Genomic DNA, 20,434 nt, shown 5'->3' on the forward strand with positions numbered 1-20,434 from the left:
AAAATGATAGTGTCTTGACCAATTTAAGCTAATCTGTTCGTGATTTTAACACTTCCGAAATAAACGATACATATCGCACTCGAGCGACATCTGGTGGTGAGATATTTCACTTGTCCATCGATAAATAGAAATCGAGGGGTATGTTGCTTGATTTATGAATTAATCAACAATTTAAAGATTCTGAGCAACACATCAGCTGTCGAGATTGTTTTTACGCTGGTTCATGTTTTTACATCAAACAGCCACGTTATCAACCCGGAGACTCACCTTTGACCTTCTGAGGTTAAAGAACACGCCAGTGAATTTGTACGTAATATAATGCTCTGCAGTTCACAGAATGTGCACAATAAATATGAAAGCAGTTGTACACTTCCTCTTTCAGGTGCTCCCGTTAGGGGGAGCCACAGCAGATCAATTGTTTCCATCTCAGTCTGTCCTGTCACACCAACCACTTGCATGTCCTCCCTCAGCGACTTGGCTCCATCCTCAGTATCCTTCTCCCTATATACCCTGGGTTCGTCCTCTGCACATGTACAAACCGCAATCTTTCCTCTCTGACTTTGTCTCCAAACAATCCCACCTGAGCTGTCCCTCTGATATGTTCATTCCTGATCCTGTCTAGGGATGGGTATCGAGAACCGGTTCCTTTCCAGGTATCGTTAAGAAAGGATTCGATCCACCGACATCAGTAAGCTTTGTGCTTAACGATTCTGTTATCGGTCCTTCAGAGTGGCCGTTGTTTTGGGGGGTGTTTGTCAGGAAAATGGTAATTTCACTACATTGATTACAGACCGGGCACGTCCCATTGGGAGGAGGCCCCGGGAAGACCCAGGACACGCTGGAGGGACTACATCTCTCGGCTGGCTTGTGAACGCCTTGGGGTTTCCCCGGAGGAGCTGGGGGAGGTGTGTGTGGATCAGGAGGTCTGGGCGGTTTTGCTTGAGCTGTTGCCCGCGCGACCCGACTCCGGATAAAGCGGAAGAAAATGGATGGATTACAGACCCTGCAGCGGGTCTGTAATCAACTTTTCTGCAGCGCGGCTTTGCTTTGAACCTTGAACCAATCAAAGCAGTGGTTCGCAGATTGAAGCAATGCTTCGATCTATTGCTTCGTTTATTCTTTCGCTTAACCCTAAAGTGTATACATCTGAGTATTATTTACCTTTTCTACGCTAAACCGACCTGTTATGGTCTTCTGAAACAGTTGATGTATTTTATAACTTAAAAACGGGAGCGATGCTAACGCGTTAGCATGTCTATGGCATTTTCAATGTTAAAAGTTAGCATTAAGCAGTTGCATCACGTTCGGGTGCATTTGTTTTCAAATTGTAGTATTTCTTAAATTTATTTTTGTTTATATATTAATAATCTAATGATTATATACAATTTTAGATAGACAAAAAGAACCTGAATAGAAACACAACAGAAAATAAAGCAACTAACAATGAACATAAATACATACAGAAAACTGCTGCATCCTAGTAAGAGCAGAATACTACTGGAATGAATCTGAATAAGGAAAGTTGGGTTTTTTTTTCTCACCTAAATGGATGGATGCTGCACTCACTGCAGTTTATTGTCTGGAATAGTCCCAGATTGCATTTCAGAGCTTCTAGAATTCAAACATTTTTCATATGTGTGTGGTGTTGGGGGGTAATTTTGGGTTTCAGCTTTTTTTGTTTTTCACCACTTTTATCCCCGAATATGTCAATCGTGAATCACTTTTGTGCAGATTAAAGTTACTAACTGGGACTCCTGTCTTGTTGCGAGAAAGAAACAAGAGTCGTCCTCCGTTCTGTTCACACAGCTCCAAACACTGCGCGGCTCTCTGACGAGTCAAGTTAGAATCCAGTTGGAATTAATAAATTCAAAGCGAAACACCGTTTTATTTTTATTTATGTCCAGAGATCAAGGACACAGTGACCAATTTCATATTTATTTAAGACTCAATGAAATACATAGAAAACCTGTAAAGCCTACTTTTAGTACAAAATTCACGAGGTATCGATAAGGAATCGGATCGATAATGGCATTGATGAATAAAATCTTAATACCCATCCCTAATCCTGTCCATCCCCAGTACTCCCAGAGAATCACAGCATCTTCAGCTCTGCCACATCCAGCTCTGTTTCCTGTCTTTTTGTTAGTGCCGTCTCTAAGCCATACAACATAGCTGGTCTTGCTACTGTCTTGTAGACTTTCCCCTTCACTCTTGCTGATATTAGATTTGAAAGAAATGTATTGATCCATTGGGAAGACTCCCTCAGGGAAATTAAGGTTCCAGCAGCATTGTATAGCAGCACACAGGGTAAGAAGCACACAGTGTCAAAAGTTTGCAAATATAAATACCACACATACTGATCAATATCGGTTTACTGGCTGGTAGTGTTCCTCTCATTGCCGACCTCAGTCTTCCTGTTAATCCTCCTCCCCCAAATAAGGAGCTGTACAGTCTGATGGCGCGGGACAGAGGAGTTTTTCAGTCTGTTGGTCCTACACTTATGAAGGAGCAGTCTGTGGCTGAAGAGGCTCTGGTTGCTGATGGCTTTGTGCAGAGGGTGACTCGCAGATATTCTTCGATCGCAAATCACTACTGCCACCTTCCTCCACCCTGTATGCACTATCTTCTTCACCACTCTACCACACTTAACATTACTTTGGACATTTGAACCAAATTATTTAAAGTGATCTACTTTTACCACTTCTTGTAACTGCACTATTCCACTGGGCTCCTTCTCATTCACAAACATGTACTCAGTCTTGCGCCAACTGACTTTCATTCCCCTGCTCTCCAGAGCATATCTCCACAATTCCAGGCTAGACCCAACCTGCTCTGTACTCTCACTACAGATCACAATGTCATCTGCAAACATCATAGTCCATGAAGCCTCCTGCCTGATGTCATCAGTCAACCTGTCCATTGCCATTGCAAACAAGAAAGGACTCAAACTGATCCAATTGTGTAATCCCACCTCCACCTTGAATGAATCCGTCATTCCTAATGCACATCTCACCAGTTTCACTATCCTTGTACATGTCCTGCACTACCCTCATACTTCTCTGCCACTCCAGATTTTCTCAAACAATACCACCAGAACCTCCCGCCATAAGAAGTCTTTTCCCCTCTGCTGTTAGCCTCATCAAGAACTTTTAGAACTCTAGATTGTTGCTATCACCATTTATCATCATTTATTTATCTTAGCTCATACATTCTGTACATTTTTGTAGCATTGCTATAGTGTTAAACCCACAATGCAACTCCTCCTCTATACTTCATCAGTACTCTCAGAGCAAACATTGCATCTGTAGTGCTTTATCAGCATGAACCCATATTGCTGCTCATAGATCTTCACTTGTTTTCTAACCCCAGCTTCTGCTGCCCTTTCACTTAAGTTCATGCTGTGGCTGATCAGCTTAATGACTAGTTTTTGCAGTTCTGCACATCAACTTTGTTCTTAAAAATAGGAATCCACAAACTTCATCTCCACTCCTCAGGAATTCTCACTTTGTGAGATTTTATTAAACAATCTGGTTAAAAACTCCACTGCTCTCTCTCAACATTTCCATGCCTCCACTGGAATGTTATCTGGACCAACTGCCTTTCCACTTTTCATCCCATCTCTTGTATTTTGATTTAATCTCTCCACAACATTCAGACTTTTCTTTCTCTCATTTTCTAACAGTTGCACACACAGTTCATAAAATATCAGGTGGCAGAACATCAAGTTCCTTATGTAATGATTCATAGGTTCATTAACTTTTTTTTTCTTAGATTTGTGGAAATCCGTTTTTATATATCTTATTTGCATTATGCATTAAAAAAGTGTTAATTTTTTCTAAACTGGCAACCTTCAGAAATACGCTCCTTGTGTAATTTTTTGGGGGAGATTCAACAAACTATACATTTTTTGGACAGCTCATGCAATGACGAATCCAAAGAAATTTTTTCCCCAGCGGTTATGACGGCCATCTTGAATTTAAAAAAATTTGCCCTATTGAGATATCCCATAATCCCTTGTGTGCCAGAGAGTTGCTGCAGTTATAAGTGTAGAGAATCCACATAATTGCAAATGAACATTATACAACTAAAATAGAATTTTTTTTATGCTTTTCATCACGTAATTAAGACTGCTGCATGAGACCTTGAAAACTTGTTAAAAGAAATATTCCAAATAATCCGTGTCTACTGCGTTTCAACTGTGTAGAATTTAACAAACTGAATTTCAGACATTTTATATAAATTACTCTGTAACAAAGAGGACAAACAGTGCTGTAAAGGACAATGATCAGGGTGTTAAAGAGCAAACTTCACTTTCCCCCAGAACAATATGAACAAGAAGTGACCGGGGCTCACAGCAACTCCTATTGAAAATAACGGAGGAACAACCTGAGCTTCTGTCATGGTAACGTACAATGACAAAACATCAAAAAAACCCAGATAACATATTCACAAGAGTTTTAGGCACAATAGAAAAAGAGTTTTATGTTGCTATGTTAATGCTGTTGTCTGTGTACAGCGGTTAAAGCGCAGCCTGATCAGAGCGTTTCAATGTAGTTCTCGATGTTAATGAGACCTCGTGGCAAACTCTCCGAAGTTTTGTGAGATTTGAAAGCTCAATAGGGCAAATGGAAACCTTTGAAAACTAGCTTTTCAATTCCAGGACTTCTAGTTAACCTAGGATTACGACCGATGTCACGCAATGATTTTAGAGGGCAAGGATGCAGAAATACTAATTACTTTGGCTGACTGTGCGAGCTACAATTTTGGAAATCCAAGATGGTGGCCATAACCATATTTTTTGGGTGGGGGGGGGGGACGACGACACTTTTTTGGATTTCTAATTTCGCCAATTTTTCAAAATAATTAAAATGCCGTTTAACAAATCAAAATTACACCAGGAACCTAAATGAACAGACTCCTAATTAGAAAATATAAAGTTTGCATCAAGAAATATATCAAGCTATAGAATGTCAGAAACCTTTATATAATGCAAGCGGATAAATTGTTTGATCTCAATCAAAAGTGCCTGAATCACTTTTTAGGGAATATTTATCTTAATAAATTTACTGGGATTGTTTTGAGGAAGACAATTTTTAAAGGAATAAAAAGTTTACTTTAGATAGTATAAAAATAAGTTTCCAAACTATACAGAAAAAAGTTATAACTTTGTTCCTCACAATGTTGTATCAAAGCAGATGGTTTAATACCAAATTTATGGTTCGCCAATGTTTCTTGGTAGGATTATAAAACAATTAATGAATTTCTTAACAGAGATTGGCCAAAGAAAGCCTAAAATTTTGATTTTTTTGGTGGCTGTTGGAGAAACATTTGCAGTTGTGCTATAGAAGACTAAAGGGACTTTCTTTGGAAGAATCAGGACCATTTTATTTAGAAACATTGTTACAGTGCATCTGTCCATTGCCGAATAGAAAAACAAAAATATATTTAACTGCAAGAGATTAGAAATATAGTCATTTTATTCATGACTTGGAAAAAAAAACTGAACAACACAAGAAATACAAGCATGCAGGGTGTGTATGGGCTATTATCCTCCTTATTCACGATACACATTTCACACAGTTCTGTAAGTGAAGCCATAAAATAAATTCGTTTTGCACACACGGGGGAAAAGAAAAGCAAAAACATATATATAAAAACTCCCAATGCATCTTGTTCTGAAGTGGTGTTTTTGTTCTCTTCACCCCTCAAATCATCACCTGAGGATGTCACCTTTTTAAGAAGCTACCGTAATCATTTCTCAAAAAGAAAAATAAAATTTAAAGATGGAAACACTATCAACTATAAACAGATGTAGATGACTGATGACAACATACTGTTTGGCCAAAATAGTAATTTGTTGCAGGACACACAGGATAATGGATTAAAATAGTTTTTACACTTAAAGCCCACTTTTTTTTAATCGGTCTTTCTCCTCCAGAACACTGATATTGTTGGACTTGACATTAGGAATGTGCGCTGCCAACATCTGAGGAGTGGATGAGGAAGAGTTATAAAAACAAAATCACTACACGGCTCTAGACACAGCCTGACGGTTCTCACTCAAACTTTACCGCCACAATAACTCAGCTTTTCTACACAATTAAACAGACGTAATCAATTTCAGATCTCAACGTACAGTGAACTTACCTTGTAGGATAATGTTGCTATTCTAGAATATAAAATAAAACCTACAACGGCCCATCCTTTTTTTTTCTTTTTAAAGGCAAAAACAATAAGAAAGAGACAACTGTAACAAAGCAGCGGATTGCTGCATATTCAGCACGGCCCACGTGATGACGGGCGCTCCTCAGCTCAGATTTTTCCTCTCTTGGTTTTACGAGTGGCCTTCTTGCTGCCTTTTGCCCCCCGTTTGCTCACAGGCTCCTCAGTTGAGGACTCTTCGGACTCTCTGGGCGGGGACTCTTCAGGCTCTGGTTTCTTGGATCCGCCTTTGGGCACCTTCCGTTTAGCTGCCGGCTCCTCTGGGGAAGACTCCTCAGCCTTCTGCCGCTTGGATGCACTTCTGGTCATTTCCCTTTCAGGGGCGGGCTCCTCAGAGGACGAGTCTTTGGCTGTGCCCCGCTTAGACCCCCTTTTGGTCAGCTTTTTAACAGCTGGCGTTTTGGGCTTTTTTGCAGGAGATCCCCTCTTTACCGGTGTGGTTTTAGGTGGCGGTGGCGGAGGCGATTCCTCCTTGGACACTTGTTTCTTTGCCTTGGCTGCAGGTTTCTTATCTTTAGGTGCGACTTTCTTTGCCGGAGACTTTTTTGCGAGGGCAGATCCTTTTGCTTTAGCTTTTGATGAACTTCTGCTTTTAGATTTCTTTGCAGGCGGAGGACGATGCGACTTGGGTTGAGGACGTCTCTGACCTTTCCTAAGAACATTTTAAAGAAGAAGCAGTACTTATGGATTATGGAAAAACAAATGCTGAAAGTCTTCTGGGAATTGCTGGATTTGGACCAAGTCACTATTTATAACCAGACACTAACAGTGGAAATATTTGACTATCAACAGGCCGTATTAACTCATTGAGTGCCATTGACGCTTAAACACGTCTTTTCAGATAGTAACGCTCAGCGCCAAAGACGTGTTATCGCGCCAATTACATTTTTTTATGGGGGGGGGGGGGTAAATCAGTTGATCTAGCTTGTGTAAAAAAAAATTACAGTTGTAATCACAAGGGAACCCATTCTGTGGGTGGTAGCAGTATGAGTGTGGACCGGAGCGCGGCTGGCTCACTCTCCACCGTTGTGCGGACGTCTTACGGTTGTACCCCTCCTAATCCGACTGGTTTCCACCTGGCTGTCGCCCAGTGTCTGTCGTGCTGCTCCAGTCGTGCCGTCTTCTTCCTTGGAATGAAACAACGCAGAGCGCACGACACACACCTCACACGAAGGCTGCTTACAAGCAAATGACGCAATCGACAGGCTCATGCAAGCACACGTGATTCAAATCCATCAGGTTTTTGGAAAAAATAAAAAGGTCCGATACGCGGGAGCCAGAGGGAAAAGACGTGCCGCCGAGAGAAGAGACAGACGGAGTCCCTCCCCTGACATTTTTTTTTTTGGTGCATTATACAATAGGATCATTTTTCATAATGTTTGAGATGTCACTGAAGCAAAAACAATTATAATCAAAGACATTTTCTCCTTGAAATGTTGCTTGTCACAAAAAGCCAATTTTCTTAGTTTTTTGTCAGAAATCAGCATTTTTAGTGATACCCACCCATGTTCTGCAGACAATTACTAAAGAATTTTTCTGATGATAAAGGAAAGTCTGAAGTTTCTTTTGGTATGTTTGTTGTTGACATGGACATAGAACTCAATTTTCTATGGGTCTTGAAAAAAACACTCAAATGCTGAAAAATCCTGGCACTGGGATGTTCTGAACTTTTAAAATGGCTGGCACTCAATGAGTTAAAGGAGATGCAGAGGTTCTGTTTCACTATTGTTTGTTTATGAACAGCCTGGAACCCACAACTTTTCATATAATATGAAATTTTTACTCAAGATTCAAATCCTGGTTCCTGATACGCAAGAACTGACTCAATTTCCAAGGTCAAAGGTCAAACTCAGGAAAAATCCTATCTTTAACACGGAATGAATTTTTAAAAATTCATCATCTTCTTTGTCTTTCGGCTGTTCCCGTTAGGGGTGGCCACAGCAGATCAATCGTTTCCATCTCACCCTGTCCTCTGTATCTTCCTCTGTCACACCAACCACCTGCATGTCGTCTCTCAGCACATCCATAAACCTCCTCTTTGGCTTCCCTCTTCTCCTCCTACCTGGTGGCTCCATCCTTATATATACCCTGGGTCCCTCTTCTGCACATGTCCAAACCATCTCAATCTTGCCTCTCTGACTTTGTCTCCAAACCGTCCCACCTGAGCTGTTCCTCTGATATGTTCATTCCTAATCTTGTCCATTCTTGTCACTCCAAAGAGAATCTCAACATCTTCAGCTCTGCCACCTGTCTTTTTGTTAGTGCCACCGTCTCTAAGCCGTACAACATAGCTGGTCTCACTACTGTCTTGTCACAAATCACTCCTGCCACCTTTCTCCATCCTGCCTGCACTCTCTTCTTCACTGCTCTACTACACTCTCCATTACTTTGAACAGTTGATCCCAAATATTTAAACTCATCTACTTTCACCACTTCTACTCCTTGTAACTGCACTATTCCACTGGGCTCCCTCTCATTCACACACATGTACTCAGTCTTGCTTCTACTGACTTTCATTCCCCTTCTCTCCAAAGCATATCTCCACCTCTCCAGACGAGACTCAACTTGCTCTCTACTCTCACTACAGACCACAATGTCATCTGCAAACAACATAGTCCATGGGGACTCCTGTCTTATCTCATCCGTCAACCTGTCATCACCACTGCAAACAAGAAAGGACTCAGAGCTGATCCTTGGTGTAATCCCATGTCCACCTTGAATGAGTCTGTCATTCCTACTGCACATCTCACCGCTGTCACACTAGTCTTGTACATGTCCTGCACTACCCTAACATACTTCTCTGTCAATTTTTAAAAATTCGTAACAGTGAAAAAATATCAAATTTCTTTCATATTTTAGAGTGTGATATAGGATGGTGTCCTTTACTGACCAACAAAGTTTGATCCGGATCTGGGGCCTCATGTACAAAGACTTGCGTGGATTTTCTACTTAGACATGGCATATGGATGTTGTGGACATTTGAATTTAATATTGAAAAGGCCATGTTGTGTACAGTTTGCATTAAATCTCAATCAAAAGTGCTTCAATCACTTATTTGTGGCAATGAGGTGCAAAATGTCACTCTCAATGAATAGACTAAGTTTGAGCCACATCTGATCCGTATTGTGGATTTAGCAGGCATTTGATTCTTTTTAACATTGAAAAGCCCTTTTGATCTATATTTTGTATTATATTTTAGCTTATGAAAAGCCTCTTCTAACAGGATTTTGACCTTGAAAATTTTTTTTCCAGGGCAAAAATTTGTGGAACTGGACAGTGCAGTCTGGTTTGAGGGCGGGCGCTTAAGGGGTAAAATATGATACATATGATGTAATTTCTCTACTCCAGGGGTACAGAAACACGGTGTTTTCTCTGAGCTTTTGGGCAAACTACACACAAAGTGAAAATGCAAAGAAAAAGTGACAATGCGGTGGAAAGTGGACATGTGGAAACCATTTTAAACCCGTTGCGTCTTAAACCAGCAGATCTGCTAGATGACATCGAGTATACTTTTCAGTTTACCGAGCCGGTGTCGCAAACACACATTTTGAAAAGTCCCTTCGGCTGCTCCCTTGTTTGCACTCGGGGTCGCCACAGCAAATCCAAGGTGGAACTGCATGTTGAATTGGCACAGGTTTTACACTGGATGCCCTTCCTGATGCAACTCCACGTTACATGGAGAAATGTGGCAGGGGTGGGATTTGAACCCGGAGCCTTCTGAACTGAAACCAAGCGCATTAACCACTTGGCCACCACCCCTGCACAAACTCATGGGAAAATATCAAAAACATACCTTATAGTAAAAAAGCAACATATTCTTGTGGAAATTCCTGTAAATCCACTCAAAGCCACTGTGTCTTTTCCCATGAAAAAAAAAATCCACATTAAGAAAAAGTAATTTACATTCTTGTGTAAATTCATGTAAATTCATTCAAAGCCACAGTCTTTTTTTTTTTTTTTACAATGAAAGAAAGTCTAAATTAATGAAAAAAGTCACAATCTTTTCTAAAATCCTGTTTGAACAGCACAATGTTTATTTTCCAGTGAGAGAAAAATTCTTACTGTGTTTCCTGATGGCACAGTTTGCTTTTCCCGTTTCTTTTATCTTTCAGGTGTGTTGATGAAACCAGCGACGATTCCATGGATTCTTGTCCTTATCAGACTTTTTCAAACTGTCTTTCTCGCCATCTTCCCTCTCTCTGACGTCGGTCCGTGACACACACATGCTGAACAATTCTTTTAAAAACTTGAGAGCTCTAAAAATTTGCAATGTCTACATGCAATGTTTAGCTTTAGCGTCTCGCGGGAGCAACACAGCGTCGCTGCAGCAACCAAGCAGTCCTGCTTTATGCCAACTGTCGCAACAGCCAGGCTTGAGAGGGATTTTCTCCTCAAAACTCCACGGATCCGAGGACAGATTTGTACCAGTGTCCGCAGACAGCCGTGGACTTATAAAACTTGCACAATGTTGTAAAAAAGAGAACACATTGTGATAGACATTTTCAAAACTCAGTGACGATCACAATTACAGAGTTAACACTAACACCCCATGATGAAATCTGCAGAATTTCACGGATCTGCGGAGTTTTCACAGCCCTACTTAAATCACTCTAAAGTCAGATTTAAGCAGAAACGAGGCGATAATTGGTGAGTCGCTACTGATGCTTTGAAACGACAGAGGCGCAGTGAACGCAGCACCAGCAGCTTGTCTAGCTGCTGTGCTCTGATCGTTTCCTACGTCTTTTGGAAATGATTGTTATACAAAAGCTTCAGATATCTGTCGCTGAGACAGTTGATTGTAGTGCAGTTTTAAGCAGAAATGAGGTGATAATCGGTGATCTGCGGCCGACGCACAGAAATGACGCATGCACAGTTAAGGTAGGGCGGACCAATTTGTAGGGGGGGCCGTTTGGTTAGCGACACCGGGCTGAATGATTTGTGATGAAACTTCCACACTCGTGCCGGCTGTCCTCAAGATGTGGTCAAATCCTGTGATGAAACTCCCACACTCATGCCGGCTGTCCTCAAGATGTGGTCAAATCCTGTGATATCACATAGGGGTTCAAACAAGACTGCGCTGCCCTATTGGAAACTAGTGCTGGTGGAGGTTTGTGCTCAATGAATGCGGTGCTCTAGTTATGGTGTTTTTGAGCAATTTCTGCCTAAATGACACACCCAAAAGAAAAGACTTACTACACTTGTCCATTATGAGAAAGGGGTCAATTTGTACCAGCAGAGTGACTGACAGACACGCACGCACGCACCTTGCCTGTAAAGCAAAGCGGTGACTGAAATTCACTGTTTGAATATGAAGTACAGATCAAATTTAACTTTACACAAACTTTTTAGGTGGAGGAGCCTCGTCCTCAGACTCTTCGTCTTCCTCCTCCTCCTCCTCTTCAGACTCTTCGTCGTCAGAATCAACTGTCTGCCTCCGTTTAACTTCCTTTGTCTTCTGTGGTTCTTTGAATTTATCCGGATAGAGGATGGTGGGGCTACAGGGAAACATTTAAAGTTCAAACACATTTCTGCTGCGTCTTCACATCTGCAAATATCTCAAGACACAAAGCAAATGTTTCATGAGGGTTGGCTGAAAAGTTCTGCTTCCAACAAGATTATTTCAATAGGAAGCTACGGGTTGAAGTGAAACTTGTACAAGAACTGGCAACATACATGGACGTGCCTTTGAAACAATGAGCTCCTACGGAGTTCCTCACGGCAGAGGGTTATGCACCCATGGACAGTCATCGATGAATGAGTGGCGTCTATGGCGACGCCTGTGTGGACGTCAATAGAGTCAAGGATGTGGACGAGACGTTTTGGGGGGAATCAGTTGTGCCGTCAGCGAGAAAAGTCTCGAAACATTTTGTTTTGGGACTGCTGGCGTACTCCTCTCAGAACACAGAAACACTTAACTCTGATGGAAATGTAAGCATGGCTTCAAGGGTTCATTCTTGAAAATACTCAATTTTTAAGCATGAAAATACTCATCCAGACAACTGGACAAACACAGGACGCACTGCAGTGGCTCAAACCTTACCATGCCATCATTCATAGCTTACATTCATTCTGCATTTTTTCCTAATTATTTTTTTATTTCTGTAAATTACACTGCATTAGCAAGGAAGCAGCAAATGCACAAAAAAAAAAAAAAAAAAAATTTTCATGAAGGTCTGGCTGCTATTTTAGCGTAAACAATAATGTAAATGCGTCCGTTCACCATCAAGGTGGCAAACAGCAGTTTTACGCGTGCAACAGCCTTAAAACCTCCAAAGATAACATCAATAAATGTGCACCGTTGTTTGTGATTATTCCCAAGTGAAAGAAAAAGAAATCTTGCAGCGCGGCCTAAGTTTAAACAGTCTGTGCTAACTTTAGTCAGGCTGTATACGAACACATTAAACATTAAGACAACTCAGACAACACTAAACAGGAAACCAAAAGGCTTTTAAAATCTTCAAAGTGTCAACAGAAAAGGAAACATTCTCAGGTATCACAGGCTACCACAGAAATACTGTCGTAGATTTACCTCGGATAGAAAGGGAAGGAGAGCCGGTACGTCCCATTGAAGCCGTGACCAGTGATCTGCTCCATCCAGCCGAGGACTTTACACTTTGTCAGCGTCCTTCTCAGATGGGCCACTAAAGAAAAGAGCAGAAATATAATAATAATAATAAAAAAAAGGTACTGCAAATTTCCACCCAGATCTCTGGTTCAAACTGGCTGTGCCACCCAGCACAGAATTTCTGAAAAATGAACTGAAATGTTGCTGAAAATGTACCAATCTGATCGTATTTCAAGCTTATAGTAGAGTCATAGTTTTGCAATTTTAAACCAATAATTAAAGTAATAAGAAATATATTTCTCATTTTCTTTGTATCAAATCGCAAACAGAGAGCAGAGATCAGAGTCAGTGCGTTCTGTGGCCACAGTGCTGTAAAGGGCAGCAGCTGAAAACAGTGTCCCTGCTGTGCTCTGAACTGATAAAAAGACCCGCCATAAAAATTCTACATTAAATAATCCAGACGTCCTTCTGTGTCCGTATCTGATGATACATTCAGAAATTTACAGTTTATTTTACAGTTGAAAGGCTTTGTGTTTCCAAAAAGCTCAGAGTTCAAAAAACAGCAGACATGTGAGCTATTACAGGGAGAGGGAGAGAGAGAGAGAGAGAGAGAGAGGGGGGGGGGGGGGGGGAGGGCACAGCGTCAGTGAAAGAGGAAAGTAAAATTGATTCACAAAGTTTTTCATTTAAAAGAGCAGGTTTAACAAATCAGTCCAGGTTCAGCTCTTTTTCAAACAAGGCAATTAGGTGTTTTAAAATGGTCCTAGCTAGAGCCCTGGTCATGGAGTATTTTAAATATTGCCAAGTACCACCAGCATATTAGTATTTATTTTTACTACTTTGCTGACACACAGCAGCACCATCTTGCTCCAAGTGCACAGACTGTTACACGTCTGCTGAGTTTCTATTGCCACTATGGGGCAGTGTCATGACAACAAAGCACAGCGTATAAGACACCAACAGCATCTCATTTCCATGTGCTGAAACTCATATCACCAACAACAACGTCGGGTGGCGGTCGGTGAGCTGCTACTGAATCGGTGCTATGAAGCAACAGTCGGTGACGCGGTGGAGCCAACAAATACACACTTCACACATTGCACAGACACTGGGCCTCATGTATCAACGTGCGTACGGCGATATTTGAGCGTATATGGGGTGTACGCCAAAACGGCTGCGCCACTTGGCATTTATCAATGTGGTCGTTGGCGTACGCTGCGCTGAAAATATACACCAGGTCGAGAGGTGGTGTAAACTATACGCCAAAATGAACCAGCACTGGAATCCACATAAAAATGAATATGATCGGCCTGATAAACAGTGCCATCATACAAATCAATGCATATGTTAGATAAATAACACTTTCCTGATTATACTACATAATAATCAATACAAATCCCGCTTTTGCGGGATTGCTGGTCTATCGAGCATGATCCGTGGCCACAGCGCTGACCGCAAAGAAAGCGCTGCTCGCCTTTTTCTCCAGACTGCGAGCCTGGAGCCAGAGCAGCGCTGAGCTTAACTTTATGTGGTGTGATCGTTTTAGACTATGAAATTGATAATTACAACTGTAGTGTTGTCACTCCCTTCGCCCGTGTTGCAATCAGGTTGTGTCATCTCCATTCGTTTGTCACAATAAAATAAATAAATACATTTTAAGAATAAAAAATATGAAAAATTAGGCGTCTTATTGAGTGAGCAAATATCCACATGTCAAGAATTATTGACGTGAAAAGAGAATACAGTGGTCCCTTGCTATAACGCGGTTCACCTTTCGCAGCCTTGCCGTTTCACAGAGTTTTTAGTCCGATTTTGCATGCTTTTTTTTTTTTTTTTTTTTTTTTACAGTGTTTTGCGTGTCTGTTTATAAGAATCTTCTCGCCCAGAAGAAAAAAGAGCGCCAACAACTACTCATAACTGTTTGTCACTCGGAAAAAGACACCTGCAGCCAGGTGTGAGTGGAAAAAGGCGTGGCGTCAGGACGCAGAGGCGCGATCTGTGAAATACTGGTCAGTCACTATTAATAATTTCGTATGTGTCCAACCTTGTACGTTGATTGTTAAAATGAAATTCGTTAGTTTTAAAAGCCATCATAATTATTTATAGGAAAACGTTTTATTTTTATTTCTCAAACAAATGTTTGGGCCTGAAAACAGTTTGGTCTTATTTTTCTACTAAGGTTTGAACTTTGAGAGTGTTTACACACGAGAGAAAAGTGAGAAAAAGTTCATGCCTGATTGAGAAAGTGTATAAAGTGGTTTTACAGGGTTTTTACAGCTTTAAAACATCTATAATAATTGTAAAAAATAACGCTGACTACGTCGCGGTTTCACGTATTACGGACAATTTTTAGAACGCAACTCCCATGATAAACGAGGGACCACTGTAACACTTTTTTGATTATACTACAAAACAATTGATGCGACGGCCGGTTCTGACACTCTATTGGCACGCGTCGTGATTGGTGGAGTTCTTTTTCTTTGCCGTCTTCCTGGCTTCCATGTCGTAAAATGAGGGTGTGTCTGAAGCGGAGTCTGAATATTTATGGCGTGTTTATTAAATTATGATTGTTTTCACCCGCCGCATTTATCAAGGTCACGTCAGGCATACGCCGGAAATGGGCAGGTGAGCACTGCTTGATACATGTCACGGCAACTTTGGTGTACTTCAAATTTACACCGTAAATTTACGCCACAAGTGCACAACTTTGATACATGAGGCCCAATGTGCGGTAAGATTTGTTCAAGTTTGATGTCAACTGCAGGCTGGATATTTAAAGGTGCAGTTTTATTCAACAAGTACACGCTAAGGTTATATTACATTATATTACATTTGTTTCTGATTCCCAATGGATGTTGTGGTCATCTCCGTTTCGCCGAGAGGATCACTTAACCTCCAAAGATTCCGGAGTACATCTCACACGTACGACTGGCCACTGATCACCGTGTGATGGAGTTTATTGGCAGGCAGCAAACAACGTTTTGAGCATTACCGCCACCAACTCTTCTGGGTATTGAGCGTACGATTCAAGTGACTAAACGTGAAACAATAACGTCCACATACACAGGCCGTGGAATCTGACTTACCCAACTGGTACTCCTTTTTGTCCTTGTTGGCATCAACTAGGTATTTGCGGAGTGTGGTAGTGCTGCAGGTTTTAGGTTCATTCATGGCTGTGATTGCAGCAGTGATGGCATCCTCCAAGGCGCCGCCCTTCATCAGCACCTTGCTGCCAACACGCTTCAGCTATTATAAGCAGCATGAATACAACAGAACAACTGTTACTGCAGTCTGGTAAAGAAAAGTTAAGTATCAGCTTTAACTGCAGAAAACAAGCAATTCCTGTTCCGTCATTCAATTATAAAAATGGCTCAAATACCTGGAACGTTCCACTGGCTCCTTTGCCAGTGATTTGCTCCAGCTGGCCCCTCTCCACCGCCCTCACCAAGGCCGCTTTTAGGACGTCTGGCCTGAAAAAACATCAGGTCGACTAATCACTGAAAGCACATTTATGATATTGCACGTGATTGGTCACACTGGCAGCATCAACTTTTTATAGAACAGAAATTAAACAAGAACTGTCTGGACTTGTACCTTTTACACTTTGAGATATTGGTAGTCTGTTTAAAAGCAGGATGACTTGACCCCCCCCCCCACAAACCAGCTTCTATCAAACTTGGTGAAGTTATTGATCAACATAAGAGGGAAAACAGTCTAGTTTCCAAATAGTAATTTGCTTCCAAATCCAGGAATAAGCAGCACATTATAACAGGAAGGTGTGGTGCCAAAGTTGCAACCAGCCAGTTGAAGACACAGTATCAATTTGAGGTGGGGAAGCTCCAGATTTGATTGAGAGATCTTAATTAGTTACTCATTGGTAAGGTAGAGTCAAGACTTTTTAAATGTGAAAATGAAAATTAAGACTGTTATAATAACAACAACAAAAGTGGGGGGTTCTTATTGGAACATGGTTATTGGGTTAAATGGACTGCATTTATATAGCGCTTTTCCATCTGCATCAGATGCTCAAAGCGCTTTACACATCAATGCCCTGAAATTCCCCCAATGTCAGGTTGCTGCTATGTAAGACGCACACTACACACCGGGAGCAACTACGGCGCTTACTGATTTTCCCGTCAGGCTGGGATTTGAACTGAGGATCCTCCGGTCTCAAGCCCAACACTTTTACCTCGAGACCATCACCTCACCTCCTTCTTCTTTGTCTTTCGGCTGTTCCAGTTAGGGGTCGCCACAGCAGATCAATCGTTTCCATCTCACCCTGTCCTCTGTATCTTCCTCTGTCACACCAACCACCTGCATGTCGTCCCTCAGCACATCCATAAACCTCCTCTTTGTCCTCCCTCTTCTCCTCCTGCCTGGTGGCTCCATCCTCAGCATCCTTCTCCCTATATACCCTGGGTCCCTCCTCTGCACATGTCCAAACCATCTCAATCTTGCCTCTCTGACTGTCTCCAAACCATCCCACCTGAGCTGTCCCTCTGATATGTTCATTCCTAATCTTGTCCATTCTTGTCACTCCCAAAGAGAATCTCAACATCTTCAGCTCTGCCACTTGTCTTTTTGTTAGTGCCACCGTCTCTAAACTGTACAACATAGCTGGTCTCACTACTGTCTTGTAAACTTCCTCCTTCACTCTTGCTGATATTCTTCAGTCACAAATCACTCCTGCCACCGTTCTCCACCCACTCCACCCTGCCTGCACTCTTCTTCACCTCTCTACCACACTCTCCATTACTTTGAACAGTTGACCCCAAATATTTAAACTCATCTACTGTCACCACTTCTACTCCTTGTAACTGCACTATTCCACTGGGCTCCCTCTCATTCACACACGTACTCAGTCTTGCTTCTACTGACTTTCATTCCCTTTCTCGCCAAAGCATATCTCCACTTCTCCAGACTAGACTCAACTTGCTCTCTACTCTCACTACAGATCACAATGTCATCTGCAATCATCATAGTCCATGGGGACTCCTGTCTGATCTCATCTGTCAACCTATCCATTACCAATGCAAACAAGAAAAGACTCATGGATGATCCTTTGTGTAATCCCACCTCCACCTTGAATGAGTCTGTCATTCCGACTGCGCATCTCACCGCTGTCACACTATTCTTGTACATGTCCTGCACTACCCTAACATACTTCTCTGCCACTCCAGACTTCCTCATACAATACCACAGCTCTTCTCTTGGCACCCTGTCATAAGCTTTTTCTAAGTCCACAAACACACAATGTAATTCTTTCTGGCCTTCTCTGTACTTCATCAGTATTCTCAGAGCAAACATTGCATCTGTAGTGCTCTTTCTCTGCATGAAACCATATTGCTGCTCACAGATCTTCACCTGTTTTCTAAGCCTAGCTTCTACTACTCTTTCCCATAACTTCATGCTGTGGCTGACCAACTTTATGCCTCTGTAGTTACTGCAGCTCTGTACATCACCCTTGTTCTTGAAAATAGGAACCAACACACTTCGTCTCCACTCCTCAGGCATCCTCTCACTTTCCAAGATTTTATTAAACAATCTAGTTGGAAACTCTACTGCCATCTCTCCTAGACATTTCCATGCCTCCACTGGAATGTCATCCGGACCAACTGCCTTTCCACTCTTCATCCTTTACATAGCATCCCTCACTTCTTCCTTACTAATCTCTTGTACTTCCTGATTTACTCATTTACTCTCACCACATCGTCCAGCCTTTTCTCTTGCTCATTTTCTTTATTCATCAGCTCTTCAAAATATTCCCTTCACCTTCTCAGCACATTACCATGTGCATCTTTTACCACCCTAAACTGCTGCATATCCTTTCCAGCTCTGTCCCTTTGTCTGACCAATCGGTACAAGTCCTTTTCTCCTTCCTTACTATTCAACTTCTTGTATAGCTCACAATATGCCTTTTCCTTCGCTTTTGCCACTTCTCTTGTCGCCTTACACCGCATCTCCTTGTACTCCTGTCTACTTTCTTCATCTCTGCGACTATCCCAAAACTTTTTCGCCAACCTCTTTCTCCTTATGCTTTCCTGGACCTCTTCATTCCACCACCAAGTCTCCTTGTCTTCCTTCCACTGTCCAGATGTCATACCCAGTACTGTCCTAGCGGTCTCCCTCACCACAACTGCAGTACTTTTCCAGTTGTCCAAAATTGCTTCCCCTCCAACCAGTGCTTCTCTCACCTGCTCACTAAATTTCACACAACAGTCTTCCTCCTTCAGCTTCCAGCATCTGATCCTTTGTTGAGCTCTCACTCTCTTCTTCTTCTTTACCTCTAAAGTCATCCTACAAATAACCATCCTATGCTGTCTAACGACACTCTCTCCTGCCACCACCTTACAGTCTCTGATTTCTTTTAGCTTGCATCTCCTATAAAGAATGTATTCCACCTGGGTGCACCTTCCTCCACTCTTATATGTTACCCTGTGCTCCTCCCTTTTCTTAAAGTAGGTATTCACCACAGACACTTCAATCCTTTTTGCAAAATCAACTACCATCTGTCCTTCCCCATTCCTATCCTTGATACCATATCTATCCATTACTTCCTCATCACCTCTGTTCCCTTCACCAACATGCCCATTGAAGTCCGCTCCTATCACCACTCTTTCATGCTTGGGCACACTCTCCACCACCTCATCTAACACACTCCAGAAATCTTTCTCCTTCATCTCACAACCTACCTGTGGGGCATATGCACTGATGATATTCATCATCACCCATTCAATTTCCAACTTCACACTCATCACCCCGTCAGACACTCGCTTAACCTCAAACACACTTAACATACTCTTCTTTAAAATGACCCCAACACCATTTCTCTTCCTGTCCTCACCATGGTACAACAACTTGTACCCACCGCTGATGCTCCTGCTCTTACTTCCCTTCCACTTCATCTCTTGCACACACAATATGTCTACCTTTCCCCTCTCCATCATATCAGCCAGCTCTCTCCCTTTACCAGTCATACTGCCAACATTCAAAGTCCCCACTCTCGTAGTTTTCTTCTTCTCCCGCTGTTTGTGCAAACAGTCTCCCCCTCTTCTTCATTGTCTTCGACAGCAGTAGACCAATTTCTACCGGCACCCTGTTGGGCAACAGCACCGGTGGCGGACGTTGTTAACCCGGGCTGCAACCAATCTGGTATGGAAATTCGATTCTTAGTCTGCATAGTTGGGTTGGCTTGTTTTACGCCGGATGCCCTTCCTGATGCAACCCTCCTCATTTATCCGGGCTTGGGACCGGCACTCAGAATGTACTGGCTGCACACCCCATGTGGCTGGCACACCCCCCCCGGGTTAAATCATGCTGCAAAAGTCTTCTCTGAAAACTCAATTTTCATTAAATATACACATCCCTGTATCACCATTGAGGTAAGGTCTAGCTAGCTGAAGTGCCTCTGGTCTGAGTGTTTCTGCAACAAACAGATTTGTTGGTTCCACAATCTCACTTTGCAGAGTGTTACAAGAGGTTAATACTGAAATAACAATAATTAAAAAAAAAGCTACTGCCATTTATTTTAATATTTTTAAATGGCAATGTCAAAAAGATGCAAGATTTCTGAAAGACATTTTAAATCCAACCGATATTCTTTATAGATGAACAAATTCAACACCTTTTGAGACTTTTTAAGGATCT

At 41.9% G+C, this 20,434-nt stretch overlaps 1 protein-coding gene across 2 annotated transcripts in view; it reads right to left on the reverse strand.

Annotated features, from left to right (window-relative positions):
• Nucleotides 1-5,365: 5,365 nt before the first annotated feature.
• hp1bp3 (heterochromatin protein 1, binding protein 3) overlaps nt 5,366-20,434 on the reverse strand; it is a 48,174-nt gene continuing 33,105 nt past the window's right edge. For both annotated transcript variants that reach the window (XM_034165857.1, XM_034165856.1), the window contains 6 exons: nt 16,167-16,257; nt 15,874-16,033; nt 12,752-12,863; nt 11,566-11,717; nt 6,303-6,866; nt 5,366-6,272 (listed from right to left, as the gene is read on the reverse strand). In XM_034165857.1, coding sequence (XP_034021748.1) covers nt 6,313-6,866; nt 11,566-11,717; nt 12,752-12,863; nt 15,874-16,033; nt 16,167-16,257 — 1,069 coding nt within the window. In that variant the 3' untranslated portion in view covers nt 5,366-6,272; nt 6,303-6,312. The remainder of the gene's footprint in view (nt 6,273-6,302; nt 6,867-11,565; nt 11,718-12,751; nt 12,864-15,873; nt 16,034-16,166; nt 16,258-20,434) is intronic.

The sequence above is a fragment of the Thalassophryne amazonica genome, chromosome 3 (assembly GCF_902500255.1).
Source record: "Thalassophryne amazonica chromosome 3, fThaAma1.1, whole genome shotgun sequence".
In the NCBI taxonomy this organism is placed as follows: Eukaryota; Metazoa; Chordata; class Actinopteri; order Batrachoidiformes; family Batrachoididae; genus Thalassophryne; species Thalassophryne amazonica.